At 53.0% G+C, this 15,289-nt stretch overlaps 2 protein-coding genes and 1 long non-coding RNA gene across 15 annotated transcripts in view; 2 read left to right on the top strand and 1 right to left on the bottom strand.

The window, feature by feature from the left end:
• Positions 1 to 1,561, top strand: part of KIF4A (kinesin family member 4A) — a 129,594-nt gene extending 128,033 nt beyond the window's left edge. For all 4 annotated transcript variants that reach the window (XM_086389908.1, XM_086389910.1, XM_086389911.1 and 1 more), the window contains exons 30-31: positions 502 to 624; positions 877 to 1,561. In XM_086389908.1, coding sequence (XP_086246034.1) covers positions 502 to 624; positions 877 to 1,080 — 327 coding nt within the window. In that variant the 3' untranslated portion in view covers positions 1,081 to 1,561. The remainder of the gene's footprint in view (positions 1 to 501; positions 625 to 876) is intronic.
• Positions 370 to 14,653, bottom strand: LOC147340568 (uncharacterized). 2 transcript variants are annotated; one of them, XR_015159878.1, is made up of 3 exons: positions 14,008 to 14,653; positions 6,642 to 6,772; positions 370 to 1,180 (listed from the first exon to the last, which is right to left on the bottom strand). It is a non-coding gene; the product is annotated as an uncharacterized LOC147340568 (long non-coding RNA). The 2 variants fall into 2 exon arrangements; XR_015159879.1 differs by having other exon boundaries at positions 6,543 to 6,772; positions 14,008 to 14,615.
• GDPD2 (glycerophosphodiester phosphodiesterase domain containing 2) lies at positions 3,590 to 12,995 on the top strand. 9 transcript variants are annotated; one of them, XM_086389917.1, is made up of 17 exons: positions 3,590 to 3,653; positions 4,579 to 4,612; positions 5,047 to 5,364; positions 5,647 to 5,750; positions 6,006 to 6,099; positions 6,267 to 6,326; positions 6,557 to 6,655; positions 6,832 to 6,925; positions 7,073 to 7,218; positions 7,334 to 7,416; positions 7,525 to 7,675; positions 9,560 to 9,781; positions 9,986 to 10,134; positions 11,671 to 11,818; positions 11,977 to 12,059; positions 12,301 to 12,329; positions 12,417 to 12,995. In XM_086389917.1, exons 3-17 carry the CDS (start codon positions 5,260 to 5,262, stop codon positions 12,467 to 12,469), a joined length of 1,620 nt encoding a protein of 539 aa, XP_086246043.1. In that variant the 5' UTR covers positions 3,590 to 3,653; positions 4,579 to 4,612; positions 5,047 to 5,259; the 3' UTR covers positions 12,470 to 12,995. The 9 variants fall into 9 exon arrangements, with proteins under 9 accessions (XP_086246043.1, XP_086246039.1, XP_086246044.1 ...); XM_086389913.1 differs by having other exon boundaries at positions 12,301 to 12,995; XM_086389918.1 differs by lacking the exon at positions 4,579 to 4,612.
• Positions 14,654 to 15,289: the final 636 nt, after the last annotated feature.

Below are 15,289 nucleotides of genomic sequence, written 5' to 3' on the forward strand. Positions count from 1 at the left end.
CAAGCTCTACCGCAGAGTCGCCTTGTTACCTAAGCAACTCCTCTTTCTTGGCCTCAGCTTCCTCTCTGAAAGGAAGACTGATACAGGCAACACTCTGTAGAAATGCTAAAAAGGATATTGTAGATTGTGGAGGGGAGAGGATTAATTGAAGAAATGGCCAAGGCTCAGCCTTGTTTTAAACCTTGCCTCATGATGTGTCCTGTGCTCTCCTCTCCAATCCTTTGCCTTCAGAGGCTTCCTTTGAGCATTGTGAGCCCTGCCCCAGCAAGATCACCCTAAGACTTGCTTAGACTGTCTGATGAGGCCCTCAGAGCTGGTATCTCACTGGCTGAAGGGGAGCAGACCAGCTGTGTAACCATAGGAGCTGAATTTCTTTTTTTTTTTAATATAAATTTATTTATTTTAATTGGAGGCTAATTACTTTACAATATTGTATTGGTTTTGCCATACATCAACATGAATCCGCCACGTTTCTAACATGCCAATCTGCTTGGTTCTCAGGATAGCCTGGGCACGGTTGAGCGGACTCAGGATTCTGAAGGCTCCTTCAAACTGGAGGATCCCACAGAGGTGACCCCAGGATTGAGCTTCTTTAACCCTGTCTGTGCCACTCCCAACAGCAAGGTAGGTGGGCTAAAAGCCAGGTGTTTCCAAATGTATCAGTGTCCATCTCTGCTTTAGCACTGACAGAGAGCTGTGGGGTAGGGAAGGGAAATAAAGCTTGCTGAGAGTTGGGCATCGGCTAGACCCTGTTTTCTTCAACAGAGCAATTTTGGGGGTCACCTGTGGGAGTGTGCTAAAATTTGTAGTGGCTAGGCTGTGCTGAGCCTCTGAACCCAGCCCAGATCTAGTCACAGCTATCTCTGTCCTTCCTAGATCCTGAAAGAGATGAGTGACGAGGAGCAGGTACTGTTAAAGAAGACGGCTCCAGCTGCCTCCTCCCTTGGCCTCTCAGAGTCGAAAGATGTAGCAACAGAAACCCAAGGAAATAAAGCTCCGGGGAAGAAAAAGAAACGAGCCCTGGCCAGCAATACCAGCTTCTTCTCTGGCTGTTCCCCCATTGAAGAAGAGGCCCACTGAAGCTGGATTCATCATCTCTGCCCCCGTCTGGCCTGGGTGATGCATTCAGGTTGCAGCCAGAGGGGTTTTGTAATGACTCCTGTTGATTTTGGACTCCTTGCTGTGGAACAAAGGAACAACACATTACTGAAAAAGAGTGTCCAGCACCCCCAGCCCCAGACTACTACTCTCCTCTCCAGAAGGGTGCTGAGCTACCTGCTGAAGAGAGAACGAACTCTCTTCAGAGACCTTCCTGGTGACTCATCAGGAACGAGGCTGAGGCTGTCTTATCTCGAGGTTGTCTCAGCTTAATGGCAGAGCCTGCTCTGTGTTGGAGGCCTGGCACAGATCCTTCACGCCACCTCCAGAATGGGGTTGGGAATCTTTCCTGTCTCTGGATTTCAATGTTTTAACAGCACCCTTAGTTGTCTTTCATGTTGCTGGGAGGTAAATGAAATCTTTTTAAATGTTAATGTTAAGTAAATAAATAAATCTTAGTCCATCTGCTGTTTGGAAGGATTCTTCTGTGCCAGAGGGAGAAATACAATTTCAACCCATGTTCCTCCACCCCTGGGAATTCTATTAAGGAAGCTGGTGCAAGTGCCCAAACCTCACCGCCTTGTAGCAGCACTCTTTCCCCAAGGGGTATGTGGAGCAGCAAGCCATGTTTCTTCATGTTGCTGTTATCTCAGGAAGTTAGAATAATGCTAGCAAGGCCAGTGACCTGAGCTTCACTGGAGAGCCTGCTTGACCTTCAGATTTCGAGGGAAGGAACCACATTTACTAAATTTACTAAGCAAATTTACTAAGCATCTCGTGCTTGCCACAATTTTATCCACTCCTCACAAAAACGTTCAAGGTAAATAGATCTCATTTTGCACATGAGGAGATAGATACAAAGAAGCTGTCACTTCACTGGTCACAGAGTTAGTAATAGAGCTATGACTTGAACCCAGATGTGACACCAAAACTTACATGACCCAAGAACGACAGTGGTGGCCATTAACTAATGCCCCGCAGTCTGACCTGGCATTGGGATGTGGGATGTTACTGCTGCCCAGCCCCCGGACAGCACCCCACTTGCTGCCTGCTTTCTCCTCTGAAAGGGAAGAGGAGGGGCGTGACTGACTCCTCTTGCTGCATTAGGGCTCTCTATCTTTGCTTAAGGCCCTGGTCCTAGGGCCTTTGTATCCATGCATTCTGAATCCCAGCCCCCACTCCCCCCAAAAAAGCTCCCAGAATTCGGCACATGAAAGCCAAGACTCCTCCAGAATCCAACAGAGTCCAAGTAGAAGAAACTGAAGGACAACCTGCCTAGAGCGAGGTGACCCTGCAGCCTTTGCTGGCCTCCTGCCAGCAAGCGGCCCTGCTTCTCTTTGCATTTTAATGCGGAGGGAGCAAGGGAGCCTTTGCCATTGCCAACTGGAGCCTCTGGATACAATGGAAAGGCAGAGAAGGAGGGGGGCCAGCTCTTGGCATAAGAGAGCCAGTCATCTCACTGTTTTCAAATCTAGTGAGTTTGGGGGGAGGGGTAAGCTTATTCCCAGAGAAGGCATTCTTTCCCACCAACACTTTTGGTAAAGTAAAAAAACTAAAAGGTAGAGAGAGAAGGTCAGTCAAAGCCAGCCCCTAGTCCCCAGCCCACCCAGAGGCCCATGCTTTAGGGCTAAGCTGACTCTACAACCTGCTCACCATCCCTCTCCTGCTGATGGTGTGGTGACAGCATCCTTTGTATGTGTTCACCTTCCAAAAGCCGGTGACCCTAACATTATACACTGTTTGAGTGATTCTTGGAAAGAGACTGTAGATGCCTTGGGGTCAAGGCAGCTGGAATGATGCAAATCTCAGCACATCTTAAATGAGCATATCCTTTCTGGGCTGATGGGTGGAAGAGAAGGGCTGCTAGTATCACTCAGGCCCCACTAGGTCCCCAGAAACCCCTGGTCCAGAAACAGGGTGAAACAGGAAGTGGCTTGCAACTCTTCTAGATGCACCACCTTGCAGACGTGGATCCCAAGAGGGAAGGGGAGGCTGATGAATTAAAGCTCTCCTCCCAGGGAGCTTGAGACTGAATGCTAGACTTCCTCACACACATACACACCCTTTTCCAGGGGACTGACTGGGCCCCTGCTCCTTACTGCCAAGTTTCAAAGTTGTGTGGTCACCTCCCCCTAGCTTCCCACCCACCCGTGCCCTCAGCCCTCGCTTCCCTGAGCCAGGACAAAGCCCAAGCACTGACTGAGAGGAGAACAGGAGGAGGGACAGAGGGATGGGGAAAGCTGCACAAAGGAATTCCTCACCCCAAGCCCCCTGACCGGCGGCAGCGGCAGCAGCAGCAGCGAGTAAAGAAGCAGATCTGCTCACCCTCCCCCTTCCTGCTTCCCATCTTCCCACCAACGGGGCACAGACACCACAGGCCACAGAGCAGCTGCAGGCCTTGGGAGAGGACCCACACAGCCTCCGGTAGGTGGCAACAGTGCCACCTGTTTGACTGGTGGGGCTGAGCCAAGGACTGGAAGAGGGAGGAGGCAGACAACTCGGAGAGAAGCTGGGAAGCAGTGCAGAGCACAGAGCGGAGCTGCTGCTGAGAAAAGGTGTGAGGGCTTGGGAAGGCTTGGGGCCACAGGCGGGAGTGGCGGGAGTGGCGGGGAGGAGACCGGCTCCTGCTGGCAGGCAGTGGGCCCAGGGATTGAGCAGCACCCCTGGTCAGCATCCCTGACTGGAGTTTTCTGACTGCTCAGCTCCTGGCCCCATCCTACAGCTCCTGGAGGGAAAGGGGACCCTGGAAGGCAGTGATTGGGGTGCAGGGGCAGGACCTGCGGTACAGATGGAGCCCGAGGCAGGCTCCTAGCACTTGGTGGTCCCACCATGGGAAGAGGCAGGGGACCTCCCTTTGGGTGGGCTTTTTCCTTAGAGGGGTGTCAGGGAGGGGAGAGGTTTCCTCCCCTCAGGCCCTCCCTCAGCTCCAATCCCCTAACTTCCAAGCCCTTCCCCAACTCTCCTTTCCAAAGGCAAGCAGAGGGTGAGAAGGGCTGCTTCAGGAGCAGCCATATCCTCACTCCTTCCAGGGCCCCGGCCACTGTGCACCCCTAAGACTCCACAGCCTCAGGGGAGCCCAGACCACACACACTTTGGGTGTATCGAGGGGCACCGTTACATATTCCAAGTCACCTAGAAACCCATTTCACTACCAGCCACTAGTGCACATGCAAATGCTGACACAAACCCCACACCTTCTCATGTAGACTCACAATCACATGTCCAGCCTTGTGTGGAGATCAGTAAGCCAGTTTGGTCTCAGCTTGACCCCAAAGCACAAGGTCCAGAGATCCCCTGCCCCAAGACAACCACACACCCCCATGCACACCTTTGCCCTGTATCTGTTGTACTTTCACCAAAGTGACCTCAGAGGGTGGGGCCCCTGAAAGGGGAAAGGCGGCGACTTGGTTCCTGGCTGGGGTTGTGGGATGACTGGGCAGGAAGGGACAGGACTGGGGCAAAAGGGCTTCGATTTTCCAGGTGTGTGCTGGCAGGAAAAAAGTTCCTTCAGGAGGTAAGGAGTGACCCAGGCAACTCGTACTCCTCAAGACTTCCCCATGCTGCTGGTGCCCCCTGCCCTCCGGTAGGCAGAAATAGAATCTTTCAGTTCAGGGCTTTGTGATGTCTCCAATCTGTATCCACAGCAACTGACCAACTAGCCACTAGCCAGGCCTCCCTGGGTCCCAGGCCAGGACTGGTGTCTCTGCTTCAGGTTTTTCCTGGTTCCTGTGGTGGAAGCCACACCATGGGGCTGCCTGAAGCTTGGCCAGATTTTCTTCAGCTTGCTAAACCCTGTATGCCCCACCCCAGGCAGTTTTTCCTGAGTCCCCACCCGAGGCAAGCACTCCATCCCCAGATAGGGATGCTGTTAAAAGGGGAGGAGTTGGACAGAGTGGGTGTGTATCCACCTAGAGGCTAGACCTCCTGAGTTTTTCTCTGACTTTCCAGGTGTGCTGTTGAAAGGAAGACCCTGGAAACTGTCCCCTTTGCTCATCTCCTCCTCCAATCTGGCACTTGGAGCCTGCCCTGTAACCTCCGTTGCTGAGCAGTGGCCCAGGCCTCCGCTCCTCCCCCACTGGGCTCCTCACTGGGAGGGAGGCTGGGATCTGCCTTCTGCCAGGGTCTCTGAGAGCCAAGCGTCCCTCCCCCCAGGCCCTTACCATGGCCGAATCCCCTGGCTGCTGCTCTGTCTGGGCCCGCTGCTTCCACTGCCTGTACAGCTGCCACTGGAAGAAATGCCCCAGGGATAGGATGCAAACCAACAAGGTGAAGTACGGATTGGGGGGTGGGTAGGGGTGGAAGTCCAAGGCGGGGACCACTTGGAGGGGGAAAGATATCCAGGTGTGCTCAGAGACAGTGGAGAGGCAGGGATGGGGAAGGGATTTTCTCTCCCCAGGAGGAAAATCCCTTCAAATATGGAAAGAACTGCCTGCAAAGCACAGCAGCCCCACGCCTTGCAGGAAGCCCCCTTGAGCTGCCATCCCCTGGGGACTCTGAGCCAAAGTGGGGATGTGAGCCGCTGTGAGCTTCTCTCTTGCCCCTCTGCAGTGCGAATGCGTCTGGTTTGGCCTGCTCTTCCTCACCTTCCTCCTCTCCCTGGGCTGGCTGTACGTCGTGCTCATCCTTCTCAATGACCTGCACAACTTCAATGAGTGTGTCATGGATCCTCTTCCTCAGCAGACATGTCCATCTACTCCCCACCCTGGGACCCCTGGGTGCTCAGCCCCTACTTTGCCTCTTTGAAAACCCGTCCATGAAGTCTCCCCAGACCTTGGAGCCCCTGACCCCATGAAGGGCTTCCCTTCACTCCCTTCTAGCCTTGGTCCTGGATCCACCCAGCCCAACTCCCCTCGGGCCACTATTACCACCCTTCCCCCACTCGGACACCTCCCTCTCCCCTCCCACAGATTCCTATTCCAGCGCTGGGGGCACTGGATGGACTGGTCCCCGGCATTCCTGCTGGTCATCTCTCTACTGGTCACATACGCATCCCTGCTCTTGGTGGGTGCAGGGACAACTGGCCTAATCTTAGCCCTCCCTTCCTCGCAGCTCTACACTGTCGCTCGCATCCTGGCCACTGAGGGGAGGGTAGAGGGAGGGGTCAGCCTAGGAAACTCACTCAGTGACCCCTCTTGGCACATCATGACTCCAACCACCTCTGCCCCCAGCTCCTGGCCCTGCTCCTGTGGCTCTATGGCCAGCCTCTGTGTCTGCACACCGTCCACAAGGTAGAGTGGGGATGGGCGCAAGTGGGAGAGGGGCACACTGGGCCCGGTGCTTAGCCGGCTCTTCTCTTCCTGGGCACAAGCCCAGGACCCAAAACCCAGTAAATATATGTTGAATGAAAGGAGGACAGTGGATGAGCCAGGAGAAGGGAATGCTCCTGTTTTCATAGAGTGAGGGGCAGCCTAGGCAGCCCAAGTTGACACAAACGTGCCCCTCACCCCTGGTTCCCCAGGTGCTGCTGCTCCTCATCATATTTCTTGTGGCTGCTGGCCTTGTGGGACTGGAGGTCCAATGGCAGGAAGAGTGGCATAGCTTACGTCTGTCACTGCAGGTGAGTGGCTGATATCCAGTGCTTGAGGGGAACCTTCGCCTGTGGCCAACCCCAGGACACAGCGTGCTCCCTGGTGCCCCAAAACTGCAGGAAGCCCTCAACTTCAAAAGTCAGCTCCTAGGACAAGAAGGGGAGAGGTTCTAAGGTTCTAAGTCCTTACCAGCTCTTGTCCACAGGCCACAGCCCCATTCCTTCACATTGGAGCAGCTGCTGGCATCACCCTCCTGGCCTGGCCTGTGGCTGATACCTTCTACCATATCCATCGAAGAGGTGCCAACTCCACCCCCACCCTCCAGTCCCTTTAATGCCCACCAGTGCTTCTGCCTCCTGCTGCTCCATTTCCTATACCTGTGCTGTTTTCTGCCCCGAGGGCCCACCACTGCCCTTTCTTCATGGCCTGTTCCCCACTCCCCACAGGTCCCAAGATCCTGCTACTGCTCCTGTATTTTGGAGCCACCCTGGGCATCTACCTGGCGCCCCTATTCATCTCCTCAGCCTGTATCATGGAACCCAAAGACCTACCACACAAGCCTAAGTTGATAGGACACCGAGGGGCCCCCATGGTGAGTGTGGGGCAGAATGCTGGCCGGGTGGGGAAGGTCTGCTTCTCCAGGCTGCTGCGGCCAGGCCTGTGGGTTCTCAGGCTCCCACCCTTCCCTGCTCCCTCGCCTTTCCCAGCTGGCCCCCGAGAACACCCTGATGTCCCTGCGGAAGACAGCTGAATGTGGAGCTATTGTGTTTGAGACCGACGTGATGGTCAGGTGAGGGAAGCTGGGGCCCCTTCCCCCACCCAAATGACACAGCAGGGGAGCTCCAGAAGTGATGACCAGCCCTGGAGCCTGGTCCTCTGACTCCCCTTGTGCCTTCAGCTCTGATGGGATCCCCTTTCTCATGCATGATGAGCGCCTGACCAGGACCACAGATGTGGCCTCTGTGTTCCCAGACCGAGTCAACAGCCACAGCAGTGACTTCTCCTGGGCTGAACTGAAGAGGCTCAATGCTGGGGCCTGGTTCCTTCAGGTGAGGACAGCCTTCTGCAAGAGACAGCCACGTACAGGGGCACTCTGGGCAGAGTTCATTCATTGATAACCATCTGCTGAGCCCTGTACTGGGCAATAGGTATGCAGTCTCTGCCCTCAGGTCATTCCTTCCTAGTAATGCTATCAGAATAGGAAACCTCAAGTGAGAACAAGGTCTGCACTGGGTAGAGAGGAGAGAGAGGTCACTGTTGGGCAGGGGCAGTGTGGGAGAGGATCAAGAGTGGGTTCACAGAAGAGGATGCCTGAGCAGCATATGAAGTGAGGGTAGTTTTTAAGATGGGCAAGGCAGGGAACGAGAATTCTGGTTAGAGGGAAGAATGTGGGTAAAGCCCAGAAATATGAAGAAGTGTTTTCAGGGAATGAAGAGTGGCTCAGTAGAAATTTTCTGGCAGTTCAGTGGTTAGGACTCAGCACTTTCACTACCTTGGGCTTGGGTTCAATTCCTGGTTGGAGAACTAAGATCCCCCAAGCTGTGCCGTGTGGGAAAAAAAAAAAAAAAAAAACAGAAGACAATGAAAAAGTGGCTCAGTGGAAGTGGGAGATAAAGATGCATGGGAGTCATGGGAGCTGAGGCTGGCTGGGGCCTGGGGAGCAGAGTCTTGGTCTCTGGTGGGCTTTGAATGCCAGGCCAGGAAGTATGGACTTCAATCCTGCAGATGATGGAAAATATTTCAAAGGATACTTAATTTGTTTAACTCCCCTTTTCTTGATTACCAAAGTAATACAAGTTCCTTGTTAAAAAAAAGAAAGTAAAACATCAGAGAAACAACCTAAAATTGAAAAATCTCCCGTAATCCAACCCTTCAGCTGGGTACGTATTCTGAGTGATGAAGACACATCTGATTGCCTAAGAGTAAGGGATGTCTGAGTTTGAATCATGGCTTAACCACTTCCTGGCTGTGTGAGCCTGGGCAACATTCTTTAGCGTCTCTGTTCTTCATTTTCCTCATCTATAAAATGGGAGTAACAACAGTACTTACCTCGTAGGATTGTCAGGAGGACTAAATAAATTAATACACATAAAGCACTTCTAATACTGCCTGCTGCTGCTGCTAAGTCGCTTCAGTCGTGTCCAACTCTGTGCAACCCCATAGACGGCAGCCCACCAGGCTCCCCCATCCCTGGGATTCTCCAGACAAGAACACTGGAGTGGGTTGCCATTTCCTTCTCCAATGGCCTAGCACATAGTAAATATTTAATGTGTTGATAGCTCACTTTTTCCATGTCAGTGATCACGAGGCAGGGTCATTTGTTGATTTCAAGCGGAGGAAAAGAGAGTGGCAGAGGTTTGGAATAGCCAACAGGAGGAATGGGAGAGGGAGCAAATCAAGAGCAAGTAAAAGGATGGCTAAGTGGCACAGAGAACACAAAACAGGACCACAGGGCCAACAGCCCACGTGATATTCTCTGCCCCCCAATTCCAGTGGATGGAGGAGGTAGACAATTGTAGAATTCAGTCAGAGTTTAGGATTTGTGGGGCACATGGGGCAGGAAAGGAGTTGAGGGGGTTGTTGAAAAGTAGTTTAAGCTGAGGATGGACCATGGGTAGGGGATGTAGGTGTGGCTAGAAAGGGGCTGATGGACTGGGAGGAAACCAAGGGGTCAAGATCCCAGAGGTCTCCATGAGACCAAGAGAAAGTGTAGTGAGAGTGAGGAAGTTAGGAAACCTGGAGGGTAGGAGGTTGGGGTCAGAGTAAGATGTCAGAGGGTCTAGAAAAGGCCACAGTTTGGAAAAAGGAAAAACCCTGACTCAACAGAGGGCCAAAGCTGTTCACCAAGTGGGGGAAACGAGTAAAGATAATGAGGATGGCGGCACAGCCTGGAGGCTTCTTCTGGTCTTGAAATAATTTTCTTCTTCTTATAGAGGCAACCTTTCTGGGGGGCTAAGCAACTGTCAGGCCATGATCGAGAAGATGCTGAGAGTCAAACAGTGCCATCCTTGGAAGAGATACTGAAGGAAGCTGAAGGCCTCAACCTTTCTATCATATTTGACCTGCGCTGCCCCCCAGAAAACCACACATATCATGACAGTTTTGTCAACCAGACATTGGAGACTGTGCTGAGTTCAGGAGTGCCCCAAACCATGGTGATATTGTCAGGACCCCAAGTGCCCCCTCTTGCCCCTCTCCCCTGCCTTCCCTAGACCATGACAATAATGTTGAGGCATCCCCCCTCCCCAGGGCCCTGCCCCAGCTCACGTACCCCATCTGTGGTCATACATCTTTGCCCCTGCTGCCACCTCCAGACCCAGGCCTTCTCCAGTTTCATGCCCACCTACCCTGAACCACAGGTCCTTTGGCTACCGGATGAAGATCGGGCTTATGTCCAAGAAAGAGCCCCCCAAATGCGCCAGATATACGGACATCTGGAAGGCCATGGCACTGAGAGTCCGCAGTTTCTCAACCTCCCCTATCAAGACCTGCCACTGTTGGATATCAAGTGAGTGCCAGAGGAAAGGAGCCGAGGGGATCACGTGAGGCTTAATGGTATAGAAGAGCCAAGGCTGGGAGGGCAAAGGCCATTCATTCACTTGCTCATACAACACATATTTATTGAACACCTACTGTGTGTCAGGCTCTATTTATTGCAGGTTTGGGGCATGGGAGAGACAGATAATAAACCACTGCACAAAACATATGCATGTTGGAGAGTGATAAGTGACATGAAGACAAAAATTTAGGAATGGGGTAGAGATTGGGAGAGAGGGGAGAAGGTCACAGTAGGAAGAGTGGTGAAAGAGGTGGTGTCTGGGCTGAGACCTGACAAGTCACAAGGAGGTGACAATGGGAAGAGCTGCAGAACAGCAGGAACAGCAGCCTCATGAGCAACGGGTAGCAAACCAGGTAGGACTTTGTTGGCCACCAGGATTTTAGCTTTCATTTTATACCAGAGAGAGGGTATAGCTTTCATTTTATACCAGAGAGAGGGAGAGAGGCAAGGGAGTCCCATATGTGAGTGGATGCAACCAGAAAACATAATAGGCTTCAAAACCTGTAGTCACCAAGCTCTCTTATAATATCCTTGTGGTTAGATAGGGAAAAAATGTGAACTGAATGATGGCCCAGTTATCATATTAAGTATTTCAAGGACCTTTCCCCAAGCTGTCACCATGGGAGGAGACAGGATATCAGGTTAAGACTCCCCTTAGTCTTGTCCTGATCAACATTGACTGCTGATCATGTTTCCAGAAGGCATGAATTGGTAATGAAAAAGGTGATGGGAAAATGGAGGCCCTAGAAGATCTAAGCATTCTAAGGTGCCAGGTCAAAAGTACCAAGATAAAATGCAATGGAGATGCATGTAAAGACCCATGCCCAGGGTCCAGAGGAAGCTCAATTGCACAAAAATAAGAGAGGGAGACACTGGCATCAGCAGGAACATGTGTGCAAAAGACCAGGACTTTGATTGTACACTGTGCACAATGAATGAGTCAAAGTCACTTGACATTGCCAAAAACTAACCTGACCCTGGGCTGCCTTCACATGGACGTAGCGCCCAGAAGGCAGGAGGAGTTTTGCTCTCCTCCAAGCTAGTCCCAGCCCACCCAGGCTATCACGTTCAGATGCAGGCTCCATACTTCAAAAGGAACATTGGTAAATGGGAGTAAGATCAGATTAGAGAGGTTTGTATGGTGAAAGGAACGATAACCCAGGTCCCTGATTGAAGCAACTGGGGTGGTTGGGCCTGGAGAAAAGACGACTCAGGGGAATGTGGTCACACTGTCCCTCAGACCTCTTAAGGGATGGCATGGGACAAAGAGGAGAGACACATTTGTGTGACCCCAGGCAGCAAAACTAGGACCCATGGGTGAAATCCACTGGGAGACAGAGCAGGTAGGGGTCTGCTATCCAAAGGCAGAAGTGATGGCTCTGGAGCAGGGACACTGTGGATTCAAACACGGAGAGGGGCTGTTTCCCTCCTGTGCCTGGAGCCTCGAGGTTCTGAATGTTCCCTATTTCTTCCCCGCCTGCACAGGGCACTGCACCATGATAATGTCTCGGTGAACCTATTTGTAGTGAACAAGCCCTGGCTCTTCTCCCTACTCTGGTGTGCAGGGGTGGATTCAGTCACCACCAACGACTGCCAGCTGCTGCAGCAGATGCGCTACCCTGTCTGGCTTATTGTAAGAGCTCAGGGACTGTCACTCCTCCTCCTCTTTTCCTATCCCTGCTTCTCCTTAACCCTGTTCCCCTCTTCCTTACTTATTTCCCCCTATACACCCCCTGGATCTGTATATGGGTGGCTCTGGCCACTGACAGGGACCTTTTTCTTTTCTCACAGCCCGCTCGAACCTACCTGATAATATGGATCATTACCAATTGTGTCTCCCTCCTGCTGCTTTTGTGGACTTTCCTCCTACAACAGTGAGTCCTTTGCGCCTCAGCTTTCTGGGTCTTCATTTTCCCTAGGGTCCTGGTGATGGGGCATATTCAGACTCATTGACGCTGCCTAGGGCTTGGGGTTTGGACCCTTGGAGATTCTTAAACCCTTCCTTTATACGTCTAATTGGCTTGAACCTGGGAAAGTCAGTTAGGGGGAACTCAGGGTCAAAAGGTTCTGCTTGACACTGGCTGAACTCACAATGCGAAGCTTTTCTCCCCATAGGAGGTGTGCTAAGGAGAGACAGAGAACTGGTAAGAGCTGTTTCCCCTTACCTCATTTTTCTCCTCCTCTAGCCTTCCCCTTACTCACTCCCTATGTGTTCCCTCTTACCTCTCCAGGGCTAGAAACAGCAGTGCTGCTGACCAGGATCAACAATTTCATAAGGGAGTGAATGCCCTGTCTTAGCCCCCCACCAGCCAAAATCAGAGGCCTGTTTGCATTGGCCAACAGCAAGGAAGAGAGGGTGGCTGAGGTGGAAAGTTGCTGGGGCTGGCGTGGGGTGAACTTTGCCAGCAGGAGGTGTCCCCCTTGGGATTTTGACCTGAGGTGGTCAGAAAGACCGAGTCACAAGAAGTTTGTCCCCAAATGAAACTTAACAGAGGAAGAGACAAAGAGATTCCCAAGAGAATGTTTCAGATCTACGCGCAGGTATTCTTGTGTACAAGGCACAGGGTATCAGGTATGGGACAGCTCAGAACTGTGACTGAAGGAGATGACAAAACGGCCTTTCCCAGAGAACTGTAAGATGATGGAGACGTCGACCTGGCTCCATTCACTGTCTCTCTTGACATATACAATTTATCTGATTTCCTGCCTAGAGACTAGGGGCTAAAGAACCCATCTAGCCATGTAATTCTGTGCCTGCAAGTGGCTTTTTCTTGTGCACAGTCTTTTTTTCAAGACACACTGGTTCTTGACTCTTGTCGGTTAATCTGTTATTCAATGAATTTAATGCCCCTTTGGCACAGTCTAACCTTTTCGGTGCTGGCGCTGGGTGGAGGATGCACCTTGCATCTCGAGTTGTATGTGACATGACACTGAGGGGTCATCATGAGGAGAATCGAGGGTTGGCGGTGGCAAGTGGACTACCTGGGGCAATGAAGGGCTGCAAATGGTCAGCAGGAGCACCACCGCCACAGGGGACATTCCCGGTGGCCCAAGCGCGCTGTGCAGTGTTGCGCTGGAGCTCCACCTTGTGGTCACCTGCCCCAAAAGGAGGGCCGCGCCCGTCGTCACCTGTGAAGTATTAGCTGGATGCCACCTGTTTCTCGTGCCCGTTGGGGACCTGTGTTCTTGACTCCGGACCCCAAGGGCATGATCCGATTTCCACAAGTTCTTGCTTCTCCGGGTTGTGCTTAGGGTCTGGTTGCCCGACCCACCTTCCCCCCGAGGAGCGAGTTCCCCAGTGTGTTTGCTGCTTGTGAGTCCCTGGACTAAACAATTTACATGACCGGCGCGGAGCTGGCCTACGATAATGTGACTGATAGAAGTGGGGGAGGGGCTAAGGAAAACACAAGGACAGGAGAGGGCTCTGGCTGCCTCTTTAGTCCCCCACCGCACCCACATTCGCCCCGGTTCGTTTCTCCACGCCCCGGTTCATTTCTCTACACGAAGGGAAATCGAACTAAGGGTCTGACGAGGTTAGGAGGTTCGGTTCTCAATTATTCCTCTCCCTGGGACCAGGGGTGGCACTGGCACCTAGGGACAAGACCATCCCTGGTGGCAGGGCAGGCAGCCCAGAGAACTACAATTCCCAGGATGGCCCTGGCCACTTCCGTTCTCGGGATGGGTCGACCGAAGTGAGTTTGAATTTGTGCTCCCGCCCCCTTCTCCTCCCGGACCCTGCGCTTTCCCTTCTCGCCGCCCCGCCCCCGCCATGCACACAGAGGTACATACAGACACAGGCCGCCGCCGTCCACGTCAACATACCTGGCCTGCAGCTGGCGCGATGGGCGGGGGCACCGGCGTGCGACCGACTGGGAGGCCGGAGGAGCCCCAGTAGCCCACGCCGCGGCAGCTGCCTGGTCCGTCTTCTCGGGGGTCCACGCCGCCTGGGACCTCCTCTTCCACACACTACCTTTTCAAGCTGCAATTCCGTAGTTTTCCCCGTTCCGGATCCCGCCCCTCAGACCGACTGCCAGCCTCAGCTCTGGGGCGCCGAGGTACCGGCACCCAGGTACCGCCGGGCTCTCACCTCTCAGCTCGGACCTCCCTCTCCCGTCCCCATCCCTACTTTTCTGTCCCCTCCCAGACGCCCAGCCCCGCAGCCTCTTCCTCCCCTTACCACCTGCAGAGTCTCCAAACCCCTCAGCCTCCACTTCTCAGCTCCCAGTCTCAGCTGCAGTCCTCTAACCTCAGATTCTAGACTCCGGGCCCGGCAGGAATGCCCCATAGCCCTTGCTCCAAGCCTCTAGCCTTGAGTACTCAGCCCTGTGCCTGACACTGCCCATGCTTCCTCTCTTCCCAGCAGGATTAGACTCTTCTATAGGGTCCTGAACTGGAGACTGAGACTGACAAAAACTTGCGGGTGGAGGGCCAAGGGGAGCTGCTCCTTGGGGTTCCAATGCAGTTGCTCTCTTTATTTTTAGCTGCTGACTCATAGCTTCTGGCACTAGGGTTTGGGGCTAACAGGCTGGGCTAGGGGGCTATTAATAGAGCTGAGGCACAGCCCCGACCCAGTTCAGTTTAGAAGCACCGGGAGTAAGGAGCCCTCCCTTGGATTCTCTGGAATTGTTGTGGACTAGGGTAGTGGCTGGACTAGGACTTCTCTGGCTGCCAGTACCTCAGCCTGGTATCTCTACCTCGGAACTCTTGAGGAAAAGCCCCTGACAAAACTCGGGGCACAGCTCTCTCCTAAGTTTGCCATGGCTTGGGGCTCTGCCACAGTGAAGCTCCTGCTGCACTGAGTGAACAGATGACTTCCAAGTGCAGGGATTATTGTGCCCACAGCTTTGGCCTGCTTGGACCTACTCCTGGGCCAGAATGCTAGGTTACTAGGAGTGATAGCTGTGGATTTGTTTCCCAGAGGCCCTCATGATGATGGGATACTACAGCATGGTCCTAACAGAGAGAGCACAGAGCTGACAGAATTTGGTAGCTCCAAACCAGACACAGGACTAGCAAGCTGTCAAATTCTGTGTTACCACTCTCCCGTTCTTTTTGTTTCTTTCCCTCTTGTTGTGCTCTGTGCCTGCTCACAGGTGTCAACATA

This window comes from Bos grunniens, chromosome X (genome assembly GCF_055505025.1).
Source record: "Bos grunniens cultivar Pamir isolate PY7600 chromosome X, Bosgru_T2T1.0, whole genome shotgun sequence".
Classification (NCBI taxonomy): Eukaryota; Metazoa; Chordata; class Mammalia; order Artiodactyla; family Bovidae; genus Bos; species Bos grunniens.